The following is a 17006-nucleotide window of genomic DNA, read 5'->3' on the forward strand; positions in this document are numbered from 1 at the left end:
CATATTTTACAATAAGGAAAAATGTAGGAGCCTGGGCCTGGTGGCTCAGCTAGTAATCACAGCTACTTGGGAGGCTGAGGCAGAAGGATTGCTTCAGGCCGGGAGTTTGAGACCAACCTGGGCAACAAAGTGAGAACCCGTCTCCACAAAAAATAAAAATAAAAAACAGCCAGGCATGGTGGCTTGCACCTGCAGTCCCAGCTACTTGGGAGGCTGAGGCAGGAGAATCACTTGAGTCCAGGAGTTAGAGGCTGCAGTGAGCCATGACTGCACCACTGCACTCCAGCCTGGGCAACAGAGTGCCCCTGCTGTCCCCCTCCCAATTCCTCATCCCTGACCAAGACGCTTGGTTATGTTCCTACATCCTAAAGGAACATGTGGTAGGAGTTTGAGAAGTGCTGTAAGTTTACATATCAGTAAATGGTGAGTGGAGATCTTTTGGACCAGGGGTCCTCTCCTGAAGCTCTCATGTTGCCTATGTAGACAGGTAAGGCAGAGTGTTTCTAAGAGTTCGCTTATGATATCTCACAGAATTAGTACACCAAGAAGACACATGTAGTCTTCAGGGTCAGACAGACCTGGCTTGGGTCCTGGCTCTCCCATTTTCTGTCTTTATGACCCTGGGTAACTTATTTTTATTAATACCTTTTGAGTCTTCATCTCTTCAGCTATAAAATGGACCTCTTTCACAAGGTGGTTGTGTGGAGTCTAAGAAATCACGAAGGGAAAGTGTTCTGCACAAGACAAGAACTTAATTAAGTGTTAACTACTAAGGTGTTAACTAAGTTTCCTGAATATATAAAGAGCTCTGACAAATCAAAATATTTAATAAGACAGTCAAAAACCAATTAAAAAGTAGACAAGGGATGTGGATATTTTACAGCAAACACAAATAATTTTTAAGTATGTGAAAGATGCAACTTCATGCACAAGAGAAATGAGAACACAACTCAAATGAGATACCATTTTCCACCTACTAGATAGACAAAGATTTTAAAATTTGATAACATACCATATAGGTGGGAGTGGTGGAAGAGGTACACTCATACAGTGTTTTTGGTTTTTTTTTTAATTGGGTCTTCCAGTGAGGACCAGAAAACCTGATAGACGAATTCTAAAAGAGCTGTACCACTCATTCAGTGTTGACCAGAATGCAAACTGTTCAACCTTTGTGGAGGGTAATGGGACTAGCTATCAAAATTACAAACCCTTATACTCAGATGTAATTCTACCTCAAGGAACTTAAACTATAGATATAGTTGCACATGCTAAATAGATGAAAAAGATGATTTTTAGAGCACTGTTTTTGTTTGTAAATGTCCAATAACAAAGAACTAGTTAAATAAAATAAAAATACTCAAAGTGGGATATGATATAGCTGTCAAAAAGAATAAGGCAGCTATATGTGTGCTGATATGGAATGAGCCCTAAGCATGTTAGGTGAAAAAAGAGGGCAAAATAGGAGTAGAGTGTGCTACCATTGGTGTAGTCATACATATGTGAATAGATAATTTATACAAGTATGCTCATATTTGCATAGGCTGTCTCTGAAATAGTTCACACAATGGCCTACGAGGCCTTCCACAATCTCACTTGCTCTTTGGCACCTTGTCATGACCCCTCTTACTCATCTTTCTCCCTCCCATCACTCTACCCACACGGGCCACCTTGCTGCTCCAGGAATACAGGCACCTGCCTGCCTTAGGGCTTTATAATGGCTGTTAGGAAAGTTCTCCTCCCAGCTGTCCACGGGGCTCACTTTTTTATCTCCTTCATGCCTTTACTAATATCTTTACCTTCTCAATGAGGCCTACACTGACCACTCTAATTAAAACTACATCCTTTACCTTCTCTTTTCCCTTACCCAGTATTACTTTTTCTTTTTTCCACAGTACTCATGACCTTCTAACACTCTATTTTTCAATATGCTTCGGTACTATGTTTGTGGTTACTGCCTGTTTCCCCACAGTAGAATGCGAACTCTACAAAGGGTAAGGATCTTTGTTTTGTTCATTGATATAGACCAAACACCTAAAGCCTAGTGGGTGCTCAATAAATGTTTACTAAATAGAAAGATATACAAGAAGCTGGTAACAATTATTAACCCCAGGGAGGGGAACTGAGATGTTGGAGATAAGTATGGGCCAGGAGACTTACTTTTTGGTACATACCTTTCTACTATGTTCTTATTAACTGGTAAAATTTTAATTAATTTTAGCCATATCAATAGTGTGCTAGAACTGGAAGAAGTGAAAATCTGGACCACACCCTTTAATCTGACATATGATGATCCAGGTGCACAGAAGTTAGGTAACTGGCCCAAGGATATATGGTCAGGATTTAAACCCGCAACTGCTAACTCTGGAGCCTTAGCTCTTTAGCATGCTGCCAGAGAGCCTCTTGCTCTGGGGCTCTCATCAGCCAATTTAATAGGAATGCTAAAACTGAGTTGTTCCAAGGACCATGGTTTGCCTCTGTCTAACCTTTCCCATTACAATGAACTCCAAAGTCACAGTTCTTTTGATATATGAGATTTTGCTTGTATTATGCAAGTCTTGACATAAATGGGAATACTGGTCTTGGGGATTCTTTTATGAGAACTTTCACTGTTAAAACAAAGTTTTAATCTCAGTCCCTTCACAGTCCGGACCACAATGTTCCTGAACCCTGTACTTCCAGATATAGACACCCATATTTCTTCCTCCGAAGTAGTCAAGAGGTCTGGGTGAGCTCCTGGGTGTTTGGGAGTGAGGGAGGAATTTGAAGGCATTTGGGCTGGTCAAAGTGTAATGGGAGTATTCCCAGGGGCTATTAAAGACTGGCTGCTGAGCCTCCGGAGCAGGGCTGAATGGTGGGAAGCCTTCTGGGCCCGGAACAGGTGGTGAACTCGCCGCTGTTGTTGCAGCCAGTAGAGCATCTCCACTTTGTCGTGCTTCATTTTATCCAGGTAGCGCAACCCTTTGAAGATCACTGGCTCACCAAAAATTAACTCAATCTCTTCCAGGAGGGAAGCCAAAGAAGATTCCACTAGATTGAGTTTCTTGTAGAGACAGCTTCGGATGTGATTCTCCTCCAGGGGCTGACTCAGGCCCAAGTAAGCCTTTTGGAAGAAACGGTTGGGGTCGGAGGCTTGTTGCTCAAACCACTCCAGTCTCCCCAGCAACTTCTCCCGCATCTGAATGGCCTTCAGGGCCTGCTCCCAGGCCCTCACCAATGAGGGCAGTTGTCCCAGACGGGCATTGGAGCTATACTTGATGGCCATGTCCAGCCGGTCCTTGTCAGGGACCTCAAGCACAGACCACAGTCGTTCCAGACGCTTCTGTAAGCTCAGGATTTTGTGGGGTTCTCCCAGGAAATTGGTCTTCCCAGCTTCTAGCCTGTGGTCCAGCACCGTGTTCCAGTCCCACTCTCCTGGCACAAAGTCTGGCTCTTCATATTCTAGCAAGGGGGGAGGGTGCTGAATCTCTAGGGACTCTTTGACAGGGGTCACTGTCTCCACAGGAACCTCTTCTTCGAACATTTGGAAGATGACATGGAGGAAATCTGTCTCATGGCTGACAAGGTACTTGAAGTAGTCATCTGCAGATATTGGGGTTTTCCACCAGCTCATCCATGCGTCCTTATTTGACCGCTTCTCCCAGCTTTTGCTAGCCTGGGATAATGTGAGGGAGGGCACCCTCTCAGGGTTGGACTGTAAAGCATACGCTCGCTCAGGGCAAAGACCAGCCAGCGCAGGGTTGATGATTCGAGACTGTTTTCCTTGACGTAGAAAGGCTGAGGACAGCAAAGCTGACCAATCTTTATTTGGTGCATTCTCAACAAGGGGCCCCTGGTCAAAATGGAAGTGGTTAGTAGAGACACGGCTCATCAACTCCTTGTAGACCTCCCTGATATCACTGTCAATAAACTGATCAATATCCATTTCTTGGATGACTTTGGGGTCCAGTTCATCAGCCAGGTGGTTGTACAGGACTCCAGCCCCCTCAACATGGAAAGAATCCAAGAAGTTTCTATCAGAGACTCGTACAGCAGCTACCTGGACCACAACCTCATTTCTTAGCTTCAAAGTAATCGTCAATGGCTGTGGATGAAGTGGAGGGGATTTGGGGGGTTGGAGGTCCCACTTTCCAGAGGCTTCTTCCTCCTGGAGGTTCTTCAACATCCTCTGAAGCTCCTCTATGCGATGCCCTGCAGGTGGGCAGTGGGTCACAACCCCCAGGAGAGGGGGCAGACCTGAGTCCAGTGATGGGTACTGCATCCACTCCAATTTCATGACCTTCATCAACTGCTTCAGATCCTCAGCTACAGTGTCCACAGCCAACTCTAGTTTGCTCTCTGAAGCCAAGACCAGAGGGGTTAAGGGACGACGTGGGAGTGGAGGAAGGCCCAATTCATCTGCCAGCTTCCAGCCCTCACGCAGGGAGGGCATGGACTGGCCTCTCCGGAGCTGGGAGTTGAAAGGTGAACTGGGGAAAAGGGAAGCCCCTTTTCTGGTGGGAGTCACAGAGAAGCTGGGCGGTGACACAATCTGTGGTGCACTAATGTCGATTTCTCTCTTCTTTTCTATGGAGGGCAGCCAGTGGAGAGGCTTTTTCCTCTTCAGCTGAGGGATGGACTTCAATTCCTCCACTGGATCCAGACTGGGGTCGTTGAGAAACTCTGGCGGGCGGCTGAGTTGAATGAGGTAGTTCAGGTTGAGAGGAGAGCATGGCACTTGGGCGAAGCCAGTGCTGTGAGGCCAGGGGATTGGGCACCGTTTGAAAACCCCGGTGGGGCAGACGGGACGCAGCTTATCCACGTCAGCGTGGGCCTGCTCTACCTTCAGCAAGGCCAGGAAGTCGGCGAGCAGGCAACGGTAGACGTCGGGACTCGTGAGGAAAATTGTGCAGTCCCTGGCGAGGCTGGCAGTCAACCGGGTAAGGTTGGCTGACTCAGTGAAGACCCGTAAGGGGGTCGACATGGTCACCAGCAGGTGCAGGTAGCGTAAGAAGAGCTGCTCACTGCTGAGCAGCACGTAGGACTCCAGCCTCTTGCGCAGCCTCACGTTGTCCCTGTAGCTCAGACTAATTTCGGCGGGAGGCTCCCGCCAGCTGCACTTCAGCTCTTCCAGGATGACCTGGATGAGACGGCGTCGGGCCTCCACAGGCACCCGCGCTGACAGCCCGCTGCCGGCCAGCAGCTTGGACACCTGGCGGCACAGCGGCGCCACCCTCAGCTTCGCGAGAGGGAAGGTCTGCAGAAACCGGCCCCCCTGCGGGTGGCTCTTCTGAAGCGCTGAGGGCGCCGCCCTGGGGGGAAAGAGCGACAGCGGGCGCAGCAACCGCTGGTAAAACCGCTGGAGCTCAGACTCTGGCTTGTGCCGCTCCATGTTGGAGCTGGCGGCGGCCGCGGTCGCTGCAGAGGAAGCCAAATGGTTACTAAGGCAACAGGGTGGGCGGCCCTAGTGCGCCTGCGCGGTCCCGCCCCCACGTCGGGAGCAGGGCCTTGCGTGCGCACGCACTGGGAGGCGGGGCAAAAGTGGCTTCCGAGGCCCCGCCCCCCTCGCGTCGCGACTCTAGGTGGGAGCTTCTGGGCTGGAGGAGGTGGTTACCTCCGGCCTGTGACTGGGTACGCCATGGCTTCGAGCTCAGGGGACCGTGGGACCCTCTGCACGGTGAGAGCCGAGGCCAGGCAGAGAGCCTCGGCCCCTGGGGTGATCGTTATCTTGGGGAGAGGGGAAGGAGCGGGCACCTGGAGCTGGGCCTGGGCCACCGTGTGAAACTAGGGTGCGAGGGTAGCGGGGGGGGGGGGGGGGGCCCGGCCTGAGTGTTGCGGGGTGATCCGGGTGATAATGAAGAAGGAGATTGTAGAGGGGTCACATGGGGCGTGTCCCCAGGCCTTTCGGGTGGTCATAGGGAAAGTGGTGAAACAGGGTCACGCCAGACTCGTCCCCAGCTCTCATCGGCCGGTCCCTGCCGCCCTTGCAGCTGGAGTTCGCCGTGCAGATGACCTGTCAGAGCTGCGTGGACGCGGTGCGCAAATCCCTGCAAGGGGTGGCAGGTAAGGGCCGTATAAACTTTTCTGCACAGTCCAGAGGCCTCTGGGAGGGACCAGGCAAATCTCTTAAGCCCTCCCGACTCCCATTTTACAGATGCAGAAACCCAGAGAGTGGAAGGAATGTTCTGAGTCATACACAGACTCAGAGGTGGAGCCTAGAGCTGTCAAGTATGCCCCGTCAGAGCCCTCTACTGACTCTAACTACCTGTCCTGCTGTCCTGAACCTCAGGTGCACTGAGGAGTGAAGAATTATGCTGAGTGTAGCCCCTCCTACAGAGCGAGTGCCCTGGAAAACAGGCAGTTCTTGCTTGGGAAACAGTGTGATCTTGACAAAGCAAACAGCAGCCCTGGCTCCGTACCATCCTAGATAGCTTCTGGTTCTTTAAAGGCTAGCTGGTCTGGAGATGACCAGGAATAATCAGAAAGATCGGAGAAAGCGAGCCACCAGCATGGTGCTGGAAACTGGCTTCCCTTGATTCTGTTAAATGTTCATCCAGTCATTCAGTAGGTATGGACCAGACCCTGGGGGCTTTGTAGGGAGTAGGGTCACAGGGGTATCATGCACAGCCCCTGCACCCAGGTAAAAATGAGCATGCAAGCACTGCCTGGGTGGCATTCAGAACACTTCATGGAAGAGCACTCCTGAGAAGGAATGAGATGAGATGGGTTATGAAACTGGGACAGTGGTAGCAATGGACTCTGCGTAGGGTGGCCGTGTGCATAGTGGTTAGGGGTGTGAGCTCTAGGGTCAGCCTTGTTTGGGTCCAAATCCTCTCTATGCCACTTAATGGCACCGACTTCATGCATGTTACTTTTTGTGCCTTTGTTTTCTTCAGTGTTTAAATGGGGATGATAATAGAAACTATCCTGGAGGATTGTCATGAAGAGTAAATTAGTCAATACAGGTAAAGCACCTTAGAAAGTCTTTGGTATGAGGCCAGGCGTGGTGGCTCACGCCTGTAATCCTAGCACTCTGGGAGGCCGAGGCAGGCGGATTGCTCGAGGTCAGGAGTTCGAAACCAGCCTGAGTGAGACCCCGTCTCTACTATAAATAGAAAGAATTAATTGGCCAACTAATATATATATATATATATACAAAAAAATTAGCCAGGCATGGTGGAGCATGCCTGTAGTGTAGTCTCAGCTACCTGGGAGGCTGAGGGAGGAGGATTGCTTGAGCCCAGGAGTTTGAGGTTGCTGTGAGCGAGGCTGATGCCACGGCACTCACTCTAGCCTGGGCAACAAAGTGAGACTCTGTCTCAAAAAAAAAAAGTCTTTGGTATGTAATAAAAGCCCAGTAAATCTTGAGGGATTATGAGAGGAAGGGCTTACTGGTGGTGATCTTGGCGGAAGGAGGTTTGAGGGGATAGATTTCAAAGTTGGGCTTGCTTAGACCATGTGTTTTGGGGTAGGGGTAAGGGTCTCATGGAGACTGAGCCATTCCACTGAGAGTTTTCTGACCAAAGCTTTCCCAGGATATAGGGCCCTCCACTTCCTATAAAATATTCTTGCTGGGGGAGCAGGCAGCTGGACTTTCTGTTGGACCCAGGGACATTTACAGCCCTCAGTAGGTCTCTTGGGCACCAGCTAAAGACTTCTGATGACTGTGTTTTTTGGTCTGGGTTGCTTGACTTTCTCACGGGCTGGGCAGGAAAGTTATAGCTTCCTAGAATGCACAGAGACAGTTGCCCTCTCTGGGAGGCTTGGGGCCTTGGGAAAGAGGGCTGGCTTTGCTCTCCTTCCAGGGGGAAGTGGGAGAATCTTCCAGCCTGGGGCTCACCCCCTTGAATCCTTATCATTCATTGTGGAGTTCCCATGGCCGCCTTTTTTCTCCTTCGCTGGGCTCTGAGCTAACCAAGGGCTGGCCTGGCCACTCGCTGAGGTTCACCAGCTGAACTGAATTGCTGCTTAGCTGGTGAAGCAGCCTTCTTCTTGGTTTAGACTCAGGTGAAGAATGCAGGAGGTGCATAGTTACAAGGAATTTCTCACTTGAGGCCCTCCCACTTCAGAAGAAGAGAATCAGCTCTTCTTAGGAGACCCCAGGGTCTAGGAAACCCCCCTATGCTGAGGCCACTCCATCAAGAAGTCTCATCTACTGTGTGTCCACAACATACTCAGGCCTCCACACTAATCCAAGTGACTTCTCCCTAGCCCATATAAGAATCTAGTCTGTGGACTCCCTGTTGCCTCTGTTGCACCCTTCAATAGCTCTTCCATGTAGAAACCAGAGTGATTTTTAAAATCATACCTCAGATGGGGTGGTGTGGAAGTTACATGAGACTGTCCAGGAGCATGTGTGAGACTCACCCTGCAGGCATGTGTATACAGAACTAACTTGAGGGCTTTCAAGGGCAATGGGGACTCCATAGGCTCTTTTTTGACACACTGACTATTGAACTTGACCCTTGTGGACTACACAGAGTGTCTGCCCTCACAGAGCTGGCAGCTAGTGAGTAAAACAGGATTATAATCTGTGTGGTGCAAGTTACTCATGGGAAATGGGAGCTACTACAGGAAAACAAGCGGTGTGGTCCTTACCCAGCCTGGGGGCTATGGCCATTGTCCTAGGGTGAGCAGAATGTTTGGGTTAAGTGCTTGCGCTCTGAAGCTAGGTTGCCTGGAATGAATTCCAGTTCCACAATTTACTACAACAGAACTTTGAGCAAGTTTCTTAATTTCTCAGTTTTCTCATCTGTAAAATAGGGGTAAAAGTCACTAACTCACAGGGTTACTGTGAGTATCACATGAGTTAATACAGGTAAAACACATAAAAGAGGGCCTGGCCCACAGTGTGTGCCCAGTAAATGTTAGCTCCCGGGATGGTAACAGCCCCCTCCCCATTTTTAAAATGTGTGTAACAGATTTATTGAGATATAATTCACATACCATAACATTCACCCGTTTAAAGTATACAGTTGATTTGTTACATACCATAACATTCACTCATTTAAAATATACAATTCAATTGTTTTTATTTGTTTATTTATTTATTTTTTTGAGACAGAGTCTCGCTTTGTTGCCTAGGCTAGAGTGAATGCCGTGGCGTCCGCCTAGCTCACAGCAACCTCAAACTCCTGGGCTCAAGCAATCCTGCTGCCTCAGCCTCCCGAATAGCTGGGACTACAGGCATGCGCTACCATGCCCGGCTAATTTTTTCTATATTTATTAGTTGGCCAATTAATTTCTTTCTAGTTATAGTAGAGACGGGGTCTCACTCTTGCTCAGGCTGGTTTTGAACTCCTGAACTGGAGCAATCCACCTGCCTCGGCCTCCCAGAGTGCTAGGATTACAGGTGTGAGCCACCATGCCCAGCCTAAATTTATCTTAATTACATGAAATAATGTCTTCATTTGCTTCAAAATAATGGTAGAGAAGGGCCAGGGGTGTAGATGAAACATGATTGGCCATGATTTAAAGTTGGGTGATAGGAACATGGGAGTTCATGACACTAGTTCCTCTATTTTGCAATATGCTGGAGAACTTCCATGATAAATGTAAAAACTTAAAAAAAAAATTTACCTAAGGGGAAAAAAATGAGTCCATATTCATAGAGTTATGCAACCATCTTTCCACTATCAATTTTATATTTTCATCACTTCATACAGAAATTCTGTATCCATTAGCTTTCACCCTCCTGTTTTCTTACTTGTACTCCCTAATATATTTTCTGTCTCTATAGATTTACCTATTCAGAACTTTTTATATAAATGGTATCGTATAATGTATGTGGTCTTCTGTGACTGACTTTCATGTAGCATGACATTTCAAGGTCCAAGGTCCACATTGCAGCGTGTGTCAGTGCTATGTTCGTTTTCATTGCTGAATAGTATTCCATTGTATGGATGTCACATTTTGTTTATCCATCCATCATTTCTTGGGCATTTGGGCTGTTTTCACCTTTTGCCTATCGCAAATAATGCTCTCATTTTTTTTACTGTATTGTGTATGTATGGGGGTCTTACTATGTTGCCCAGGCTAGTCTCAAGCTCCTGGCCTCAAGTGATCCTCCTACATCAGCCTCCCAAAGTGCTGGCATTATAGGCATGAGCCACTGTGCCCAGTCTGGATAGCCCACTTTTTTAAAAAAACATTTTTCAAAGAATTATCTATGTTTCAAAAGTTATAAACTGTGTCTGGCATGTAGCAAGAATTCACAAAAGTCCTGGGGGCCCGGTGGCATTATTCTCACTTGATATGTAAAGAAACAGAAGGTGAGCTTAAGAGGCTTACTCCAGGTTACACAGCTAGAAGGCAGCTTCCATGCATGCCTCTGCCATGGAAAAATTGGTGGAAATGGGGATGGGATATCACCATGTGTTTCCCTCTTCCCTGCTGCCAGCACAAGGTGACAGCCCTCTGCTGCCCTCTGCCCTCTCTCTTCCCAGGTATCCAGGGCATGGAGGTGCACTTGGAGAACCAGATGGTCCTGGTGCAGACTACTCTGCCCAGCCAGGAGGTGCAGGCCCTCCTGGAAGGCACGGGGCGCCAGGCGGTACTCAAGGGCATGGGCAGCGACCAATTTCGTAAGTAACCACTCTGGCCTTGGCTTTCGCCTCTCTGGGAGGGAGGTGGCCTAGAACTGGTATATATCTGACCATAGGATTCTTGGACCCTGGATGGAGTGGCTTTGGGGAAGACATAAAAGTTCTGTGAGACTCTTTCCATGCCCTTTCCGAGCTGATGAAGGGGTGGGGCTGGGGGAGGCGGCAAGCCAGCCCGAGTGTCTAATACCTTGCAGATAATCTGGGAGCAGCAGTGGCCATTCTAGGGGGGCCTGGCACCGTGCAGGGGGTAGTGCGCTTCCTACAGCTGACCCCTGAACGCTGTCTCATCGAGGGGACCGTTGATGGCCTGGAGCCTGGGCTGCATGGTCTGCACGTCCATCAGTACGGGGACCTCACGCAGAACTGCAACAGGTACATTGTCTGAAATCTCTTTGGTAGCATCCTCAGCCTCACATTGTCACACTTGGTCCTCACAAGTACTCTGTGAGGCACACACAGGCCCAATCTGCAGATGGGGAAACAGGCTCAGAGAGGCAAAATGACTTGCCAAAGGCCCCAGAGCATGTAAAAGGTAGAGTTGGGATCTGAATCAAGGTCTGACCTCGAAGCTCCTGCCTGTAACACCTCACTGCTTTTGAGACAGAAGGGGACTCCTGGACACAGGAGGAGAATAGCCCCCATGTCATGATGTTTGTCGTGGTATAACTAGCTGTTTACTCATCTGCATTTCCCCTGGACCAGAAGCTTATTGAGCAAAGGACCCATGTCCAATTCGTGCCCATACCCTCAACCCAAAGCCCAGCACAGAGTAGGCCTGTTTGTTTGAATGAATGGATGAAACAAATGTAGATAAGAGGCTGGGCCTCCTGGCTTGTACGCCACTTTGCTGCCCACCTGTTACCTTTCCTTCTTAGCTGTGGAGACCACTTTAACCCTGATGGAGCGTCTCATGGGGGTCCCCGGGACTCTGACCGGGTAAGTGTTGGTCTGGGCTTGCGCTTGGGCTGGGAGAGAACCCAGGGTCTCAGGGGCAGTGCTGGCAGCTCTCAGGGCCTTACAGTGTGATTCCTTTTTGGTGGGGTCTTGTCCTCTCACTTTATTTTGTTTAGTTTGGAAACATTTATTGACATTTTCTATAATCAAGGGCCAGGGGATCCAAATACAACGCAGCACAGTGAAGAGGGGGAGATCACTGGATTCTGTGGTGTGGGGAGGACCCGGGAGCCCAGAATGAGCAGCTGCTCCAGCCTGAGGGGCAGCGGGAGAAGCTTCCTGGAGAAGGCAAAGGTGTGGAAGTTGAAGGTTTTACCCAAACTGAAAAGGCTGTCCCTGGCACTACCTCTCACCCCTGGTCCTGGAGTTTCATTTTTCACCAGAGATTGTTTTCCCATCTTCTGGGAATCACATGCTGCCTTAATGGTTTTTTGCCTCATCTCAATACTGTTAATACTTGTACTGTTAGTTACTCAATCATTTGATTTAATGGACTCATTTTTTTTCCCTTAGGTAAATTTTTTTTTTAAGTTTTTACATTTATCATGGAAGTTCTCCAGCATATTGCAAAATAGAGGAACTAGTGTCATGAACTCCCATGTTCCTATCACCCAACTTTAAATCATGGCCAATCATGTTTCATCTACACCCCTGGCCCTTCTCTACCATTATTTTGAAGCAAATGAAGACATTATTTCATGTAATTAAGATAAATTTAGGCCGGGCATGGTGGCTCACACCTGTAATCCTAGCACTCTGGGAGGCCGAGGCAGGCGGATTGCTCAAGGTCAGGAGTTCGAAACCAGCCTGAGCAAGAACGAGACCCCGTCTCTACTATAACTAGAAAGAAATTAATTGGCCAACTAATATATATAGAAAAAATTAGCCGGGCATGGTGGCACATGCCTGTAGTCCCAGCTACTCGGGAGGCTGAGGCAGCAGGATCGCTTGAGCCCAGGAGTCTGAGGTTGCTGTGAGCTAGGCTGACGCCACAGCACTCACTCTAGCCTGGGCAACAGAGTGAGACTCTGTCTCAAAAAAAAGGAAACTTGATATTAGCAAAGTGAATAAAAAGCCAGTGCTTCTAGCCAGAAGAGGAAGATCATTATAAAAATAAATCAATGAAAGCCCAAAAATGTTATTAAAGTCCTGCCGGAGACTGGCCTGCAAGGTTTTGGGATGGAGCCTGCTTCATCAGACGAGATTGGGAGGGTTCAGGGTGGCATGGCCTAGGCTGAGCCCGCTTTATCTTTGTCAGAGTGGAGATTAGCACATGTTAGAGAGGTGTTCAAGACCTGTTCACACCAGGCTGAGGCTTTCTCCTTGCTGTCTTCTGAGCGGCTGGGAGGCAAACAGAGAGTTGCTTCCCTCTCTGTGGACTTGGTGTTTCTTAGTGCTCTGCCACACACCTGACGTCCTCTCCTCCATGAGGCATGTGTGTTCCCTCTGCACCTGGAGACAGTCCCAGGGCAGGTTCTGGCTCCTGATCCTGGGAAACTCCTGACTTCTGTTTCCATCCTCCCAGAACTCAGGATTTTGTTTTTATTTTCTATCTCAAAAGTTTGCAGTCTTCCACCACAAAACAAATGTAACCATGGTAGGTGTTTCTTCATTCACGTAACTGGGTGTTTTGGACTTTTGACAGCAGTCACGTTTCTAGTGGTCAGAAGTTTTTATTGCCCACCCTGGGAAGTCGGGAAGGTGTTTCTATCTGGTCCATCACACAGGGCCATGCTTGCGCCCAGTGTATTAGCGATCTATCGCTGAGAACCAAATGGCGCCAAGGTTTGCAGTGTTAAACAACAGACATGTATCATCTGCTTCTCTGGGGCAGGAACCTGGCTGCGGATTAGCTGGGTGCCTGCGGCTCAGAGTCTCTCGCCTGGCTGTAGTCGTTTCAGGGCTGGGCATGGGGAGGATCTGCTTCCAAGCCTGCCCGTGTTGCTGTTGGCAGCCTCAGGTCCTCCCTGGCTGTTAGCCAGGGACATCCATCCTTTGCCACGTGGGGCTCCCCCTTGGGCAGCTCGCTACACGCAGCTGGCTTCCCTCAGAGCAAGCGAGTGAGAGAGCGAGAGGGTGTCCAAGACTGAAGCCACATTCTTTTTGTAACCTAATCTTGGAAGTGACATTGAGGGCCATCCCACACTCCAGGGGGTAAGTCACGCAAGCACATGAGTAAGAGAGTTGCATCACAGAGGCTGCTTGCCTCATCGAGCCTGGGAAGATGCTGGACGGGGACTGGTCAGTGCAGAGGGCGAGAGTGGGAATGGCAGGCTCAGCAGAGGGAACCTCCTAGGCAAACCCCTGGGGGCATGAAATGGCAAGGACTATTTCTGAAAGGCAAGAGAATGCCTGTGACATGAGTCTTCACACCATGCCCTACCTGGGGTAGGCACCTGTGTCACACCTGAGCCCTTGATATAGATAAGGAGGAATTGAACAAGAGCTGAGTGTCCAAGGCTGCCATGACAACTGGCAAGTTCTTTTGGGTTTCAGCACCTGGTTTCCCCAGATGGAAAAGAATTTAATGTGGGAATTTATATCCAAGGCTGGTTGTCCCTTGCATGTCTCCTAAGCTTACTTCCCTTCTCTCCCTTTCCCCCTCCAATCCTTCCTCTTCCTATGCTGTACTAGAGGGATTGCTCTGAAGCATGGAGTAACCATGCCATGCCCAGCCTGAAGCCCTTCTTGGCACCCCAGTACCCGAGAGTACAGGCTGGGCCCAGCTTCTTGGTGTGACATTTGAGGCCTCCCGGGGCCCAGTTGCACCTGCCTGTGTGCTGGGGGAGGGACTGGAAAGGCTGCCTCTCCCTGACCCCATCCTGGGGCCACACTGCCTAGGCTGCTCCCTTAGCTCAGCTCCCCGTCACTCCTGAAGGCTGTTTCTACCATTAAAGTCCCCAACATAGAGCGTAACAAAAAGTGCCAGGTGCAAGCAGCAGATGTCCGCCTGGAAAACGAGATAAAGCAGAACTGGTGCTGCCTGCTGCTTGTCAGCCCCGTCGCACAGTGACACGCCTTGTTGTTCAGCAGTGAGGTCACAGGGACCAGTTCATGCTGGTGTGGGCACTTGTCTCTGCCCAGAGTGTCAGGTTGGGGACAATTTAACTGCACAGATATGGGTTTCAGTGGGTCACCAGTAAGGTCCTGTCACCCTCACATACACCAACTATTGTACTCGCCCTGTGTTTCACCCTCACTAGTCTGTTCCATGTACAGGTCCCACCATGTCTCATGTCCCTTGAGAGTGGTGACCTTACATATTCCCCACCATGCCTACTGAGTGTGTCTGACATTTTTTATTACCTTCAAGGGAGAAGGTGGACAGAGTCAGCTTCTGGGGGCCAGGACGGGCCCTTTGCCCCTTGTGTTTTTCTCTGTTCCTGGAGGCTGGGGTCTGGAGCTGGTGGCTGTCTGTGATGGGCGGGGAAGCTAGGCCTGGCCGACATAAGCCTGTGGGAATTAAAGACAGCCAAGGGCTCCCAGAGGCAGCAGGAGGCTGGAGAGCCGCACTAACTGGTGGCTGGGAAGTGAGAGGGCAGCAGCCTCAGAGCAGCAGCAGTCCGCTCCGATGGGTTTGACCACACAGGAAGGGGGGACTTCTGTTGGTTCTTCTTAGCACAGTGTCATTTGGCTCAGGATTTCAGTTTCAGGGAGGGAGTGTCCTGTTGCCTTCCTTGAGTCCTGGACTGTCCCTTGACCCTACCAGACAATATCCACAGCAGGAAATTGGCACTTTTGGGAAGGAGGAAGAGGCATCAGATACTGGAAAGCTAGAAGATCGCAGCTTTGCCCTGCGTGACCCTTCTCCCCCAACCCCCAACCCCGCACTGGGTCTCGTTCCAGCACCGCGGAGACCTGGGCAATGTCAGGGCTGATGCTGACGGCCGTGCTATCTTCAGGATAGAAGATGAGCAGCTGAAGGTAAGGTGGAAAAGAAGGTAGGGACCCTTCCTAATGGGGTCCACTGTCTGAGGTTGTTGTCTCCCCTAAAAGGTGTGGGACGTGATTGGCCGTAGCCTGGTTATCGACGAGGGAGAAGATGACCTGGGCCGGGGCGGCCATCCCTTATCCAAGATCACGGGGAATTCTGGGGAGAGGTGAGCGGCGCAGCCCCTAGTAGGGCTGTGCTCTGCCAGTGGTGCACGTAGTACCCTGGAGGGGCCTAAACAAAGACCTACTGTTGACCACACATTCTTCTGCAGGTTGGCCTGTGGCATCATCGCACGTTCTGCCGGCCTTTTCCAAAACCCCAAGCAGATCTGCTCCTGCGATGGCCTCACCATCTGGGAGGAGCGAGGCCGGCCCATCGCCGGTGAGGGCCGAAAGCAGTCAGCCCAGCCCCCTGCCCACCTTTGAGCTTGGCTCCCCTCTGTTGTTGTCCTTCTAGCCAAATACCTTCCACTTCCAGAGGGGGTAGTGGGGACCCTGCTTGCCTAGTCCTTGGGAGCTAGGTACAGGATATGTAGGGGTTGCTGTGATGTTCCCTTAGCAAATTAAAGTTTATTTTCATATGGAGCTTTGTGTTGCGTGTATGTCTCAGTGTCCCTTGATGGGCTTAATCTCTCTGCCTCTGCCCCCTACATCCAAGGCCACCCCTTCGTTTGGAGCCAAACCTGTATTCAAATCCACACACACACATGGAGGGCCCCTTTTCCTCCTTGGGGTCACAGTAAGATCCATGGCAGTCAAGTTTCCGTTTGTGGTCTGCTCCCCTCTTCTCACCACGGGTGATTGGAACCCAAATGGAAACCTGGCCCGTGCTGGGCCATGCTTTCCCTGAGAAGTCAGGGCAGACCCAGCATTATTTTCTTCCCATGGTTGGACTGGTAACATGAGAATATGGGAACTTTAGGTGGCCTTCTTCTCCTGCCTTGTTGACTGGGTATTAGGAAAAGCCAGTCTGCTAAGCAGGAGCAATTAGGCAGATGCATAGGAAGAGCCCCTGGGTCGCTAGGGAATCCCAGCAGCTCTGGAGTCCCCCATTCGGGCCTTTCCTAGGCCAGCTGTTTCCTGTCCTGGGAATCAAGGGACACTTGTGTCTTCTCAGCACATCTGCCCCTTTTTAAAAAATTAACCTGGCTCGAGTTGCTTTCTTTTACTCACATGTTAAAGACGATTAATTAACTTAATAAGTAAAGTGCTTAAGTAAAGTAAAGAGGCTGGCACACAATAAGGGAGCAGTGGCTGTGATTCTGAGGCCACTATGATTCTGAGACCACGTGGGGTTCTTGGAGGCAGCCCCAGGGAAGCTCCCCTCTCATACGCATGGGTGGCTGCTAACCAAGAAATAGTTCCTAGGGCCTCGGATTCAGGGCCTCTCTACTGCTCTCTTCTGTCCTCCTAGCCCCACCTCCACTGGACTGCTTGCCCATCCTTAACAAAGCTGCTTTTATGACAGGGTGAGCTGTCAGACTATAAACTTTGCCCCTGTGCCACCTGCTTGGAACCTGGCAGGTGGTTTTGCGGTTA

At 49.9% G+C, this 17006-nt stretch overlaps 2 protein-coding genes and 1 non-coding gene across 3 annotated transcripts; 1 reads left to right on the forward strand and 2 right to left on the reverse strand.

Annotated features, from left to right (window-relative positions):
- Nucleotides 1-1072: 1072 nt before the first annotated feature.
- LOC142870785 (U7 small nuclear RNA) lies at nucleotides 1073-1134 on the reverse strand. The gene has a single exon (XR_012919121.1). It is a non-coding gene; the product is annotated as a U7 small nuclear RNA (small nuclear RNA).
- Nucleotides 1135-2053: 919 nt separating this feature from the next.
- CCDC87 (coiled-coil domain containing 87) lies at nucleotides 2054-5413 on the reverse strand. The gene has a single exon (XM_012757708.3). The coding sequence runs from the start codon at nucleotides 5366-5368 to the stop codon at nucleotides 2780-2782; it is 2589 nt and encodes an 862-aa protein (XP_012613162.1). The 5' UTR covers nucleotides 5369-5413; the 3' UTR covers nucleotides 2054-2779.
- Nucleotides 5414-5514: 101 nt separating this feature from the next.
- On the forward strand, nucleotides 5515-16052 carry CCS (copper chaperone for superoxide dismutase). Its single transcript, XM_012757709.2, has 8 exons — nucleotides 5515-5653; nucleotides 5967-6039; nucleotides 10422-10559; nucleotides 10775-10952; nucleotides 11456-11516; nucleotides 15381-15458; nucleotides 15531-15634; nucleotides 15740-16052. Exons 1-8 carry the CDS (start codon nucleotides 5615-5617, stop codon nucleotides 15891-15893), a joined length of 825 nt encoding a protein of 274 aa, XP_012613163.1. The 5' UTR covers nucleotides 5515-5614; the 3' UTR covers nucleotides 15894-16052.
- The last annotated feature ends 954 nt before the right edge of the window (nucleotides 16053-17006 follow it).

The sequence above is a fragment of the Microcebus murinus genome, chromosome 4 (assembly GCF_040939455.1).
Source record: "Microcebus murinus isolate Inina chromosome 4, M.murinus_Inina_mat1.0, whole genome shotgun sequence".
Lineage (NCBI taxonomy): Eukaryota > Metazoa > Chordata > Mammalia > Primates > Cheirogaleidae > Microcebus > Microcebus murinus.

Excerpts from the sequence above, each read along its gene's own strand:
- CCS (XM_012757709.2), top strand. The coding sequence starts at position 5,615 with ATGGCTTCGAGCTCAGGGGACCGTGGGACCCTCTGCACG. Across the intron at positions 6,040-10,421 it reads ATCCCTGCAAGGGGTGGCAG|GTATCCAGGGCATGGAGGTG; the intron begins GTAAGGGCCGTA and ends CTCTCTTCCCAG. Across the intron at positions 15,459-15,530 it reads TAGAAGATGAGCAGCTGAAG|GTGTGGGACGTGATTGGCCG; the intron begins GTAAGGTGGAAA and ends CTCCCCTAAAAG.
- CCDC87 (XM_012757708.3), bottom strand. The coding sequence starts at position 5,368 with ATGGAGCGGCACAAGCCAGAGTCTGAGCTCCAGCGGTTTTACCAGCGG.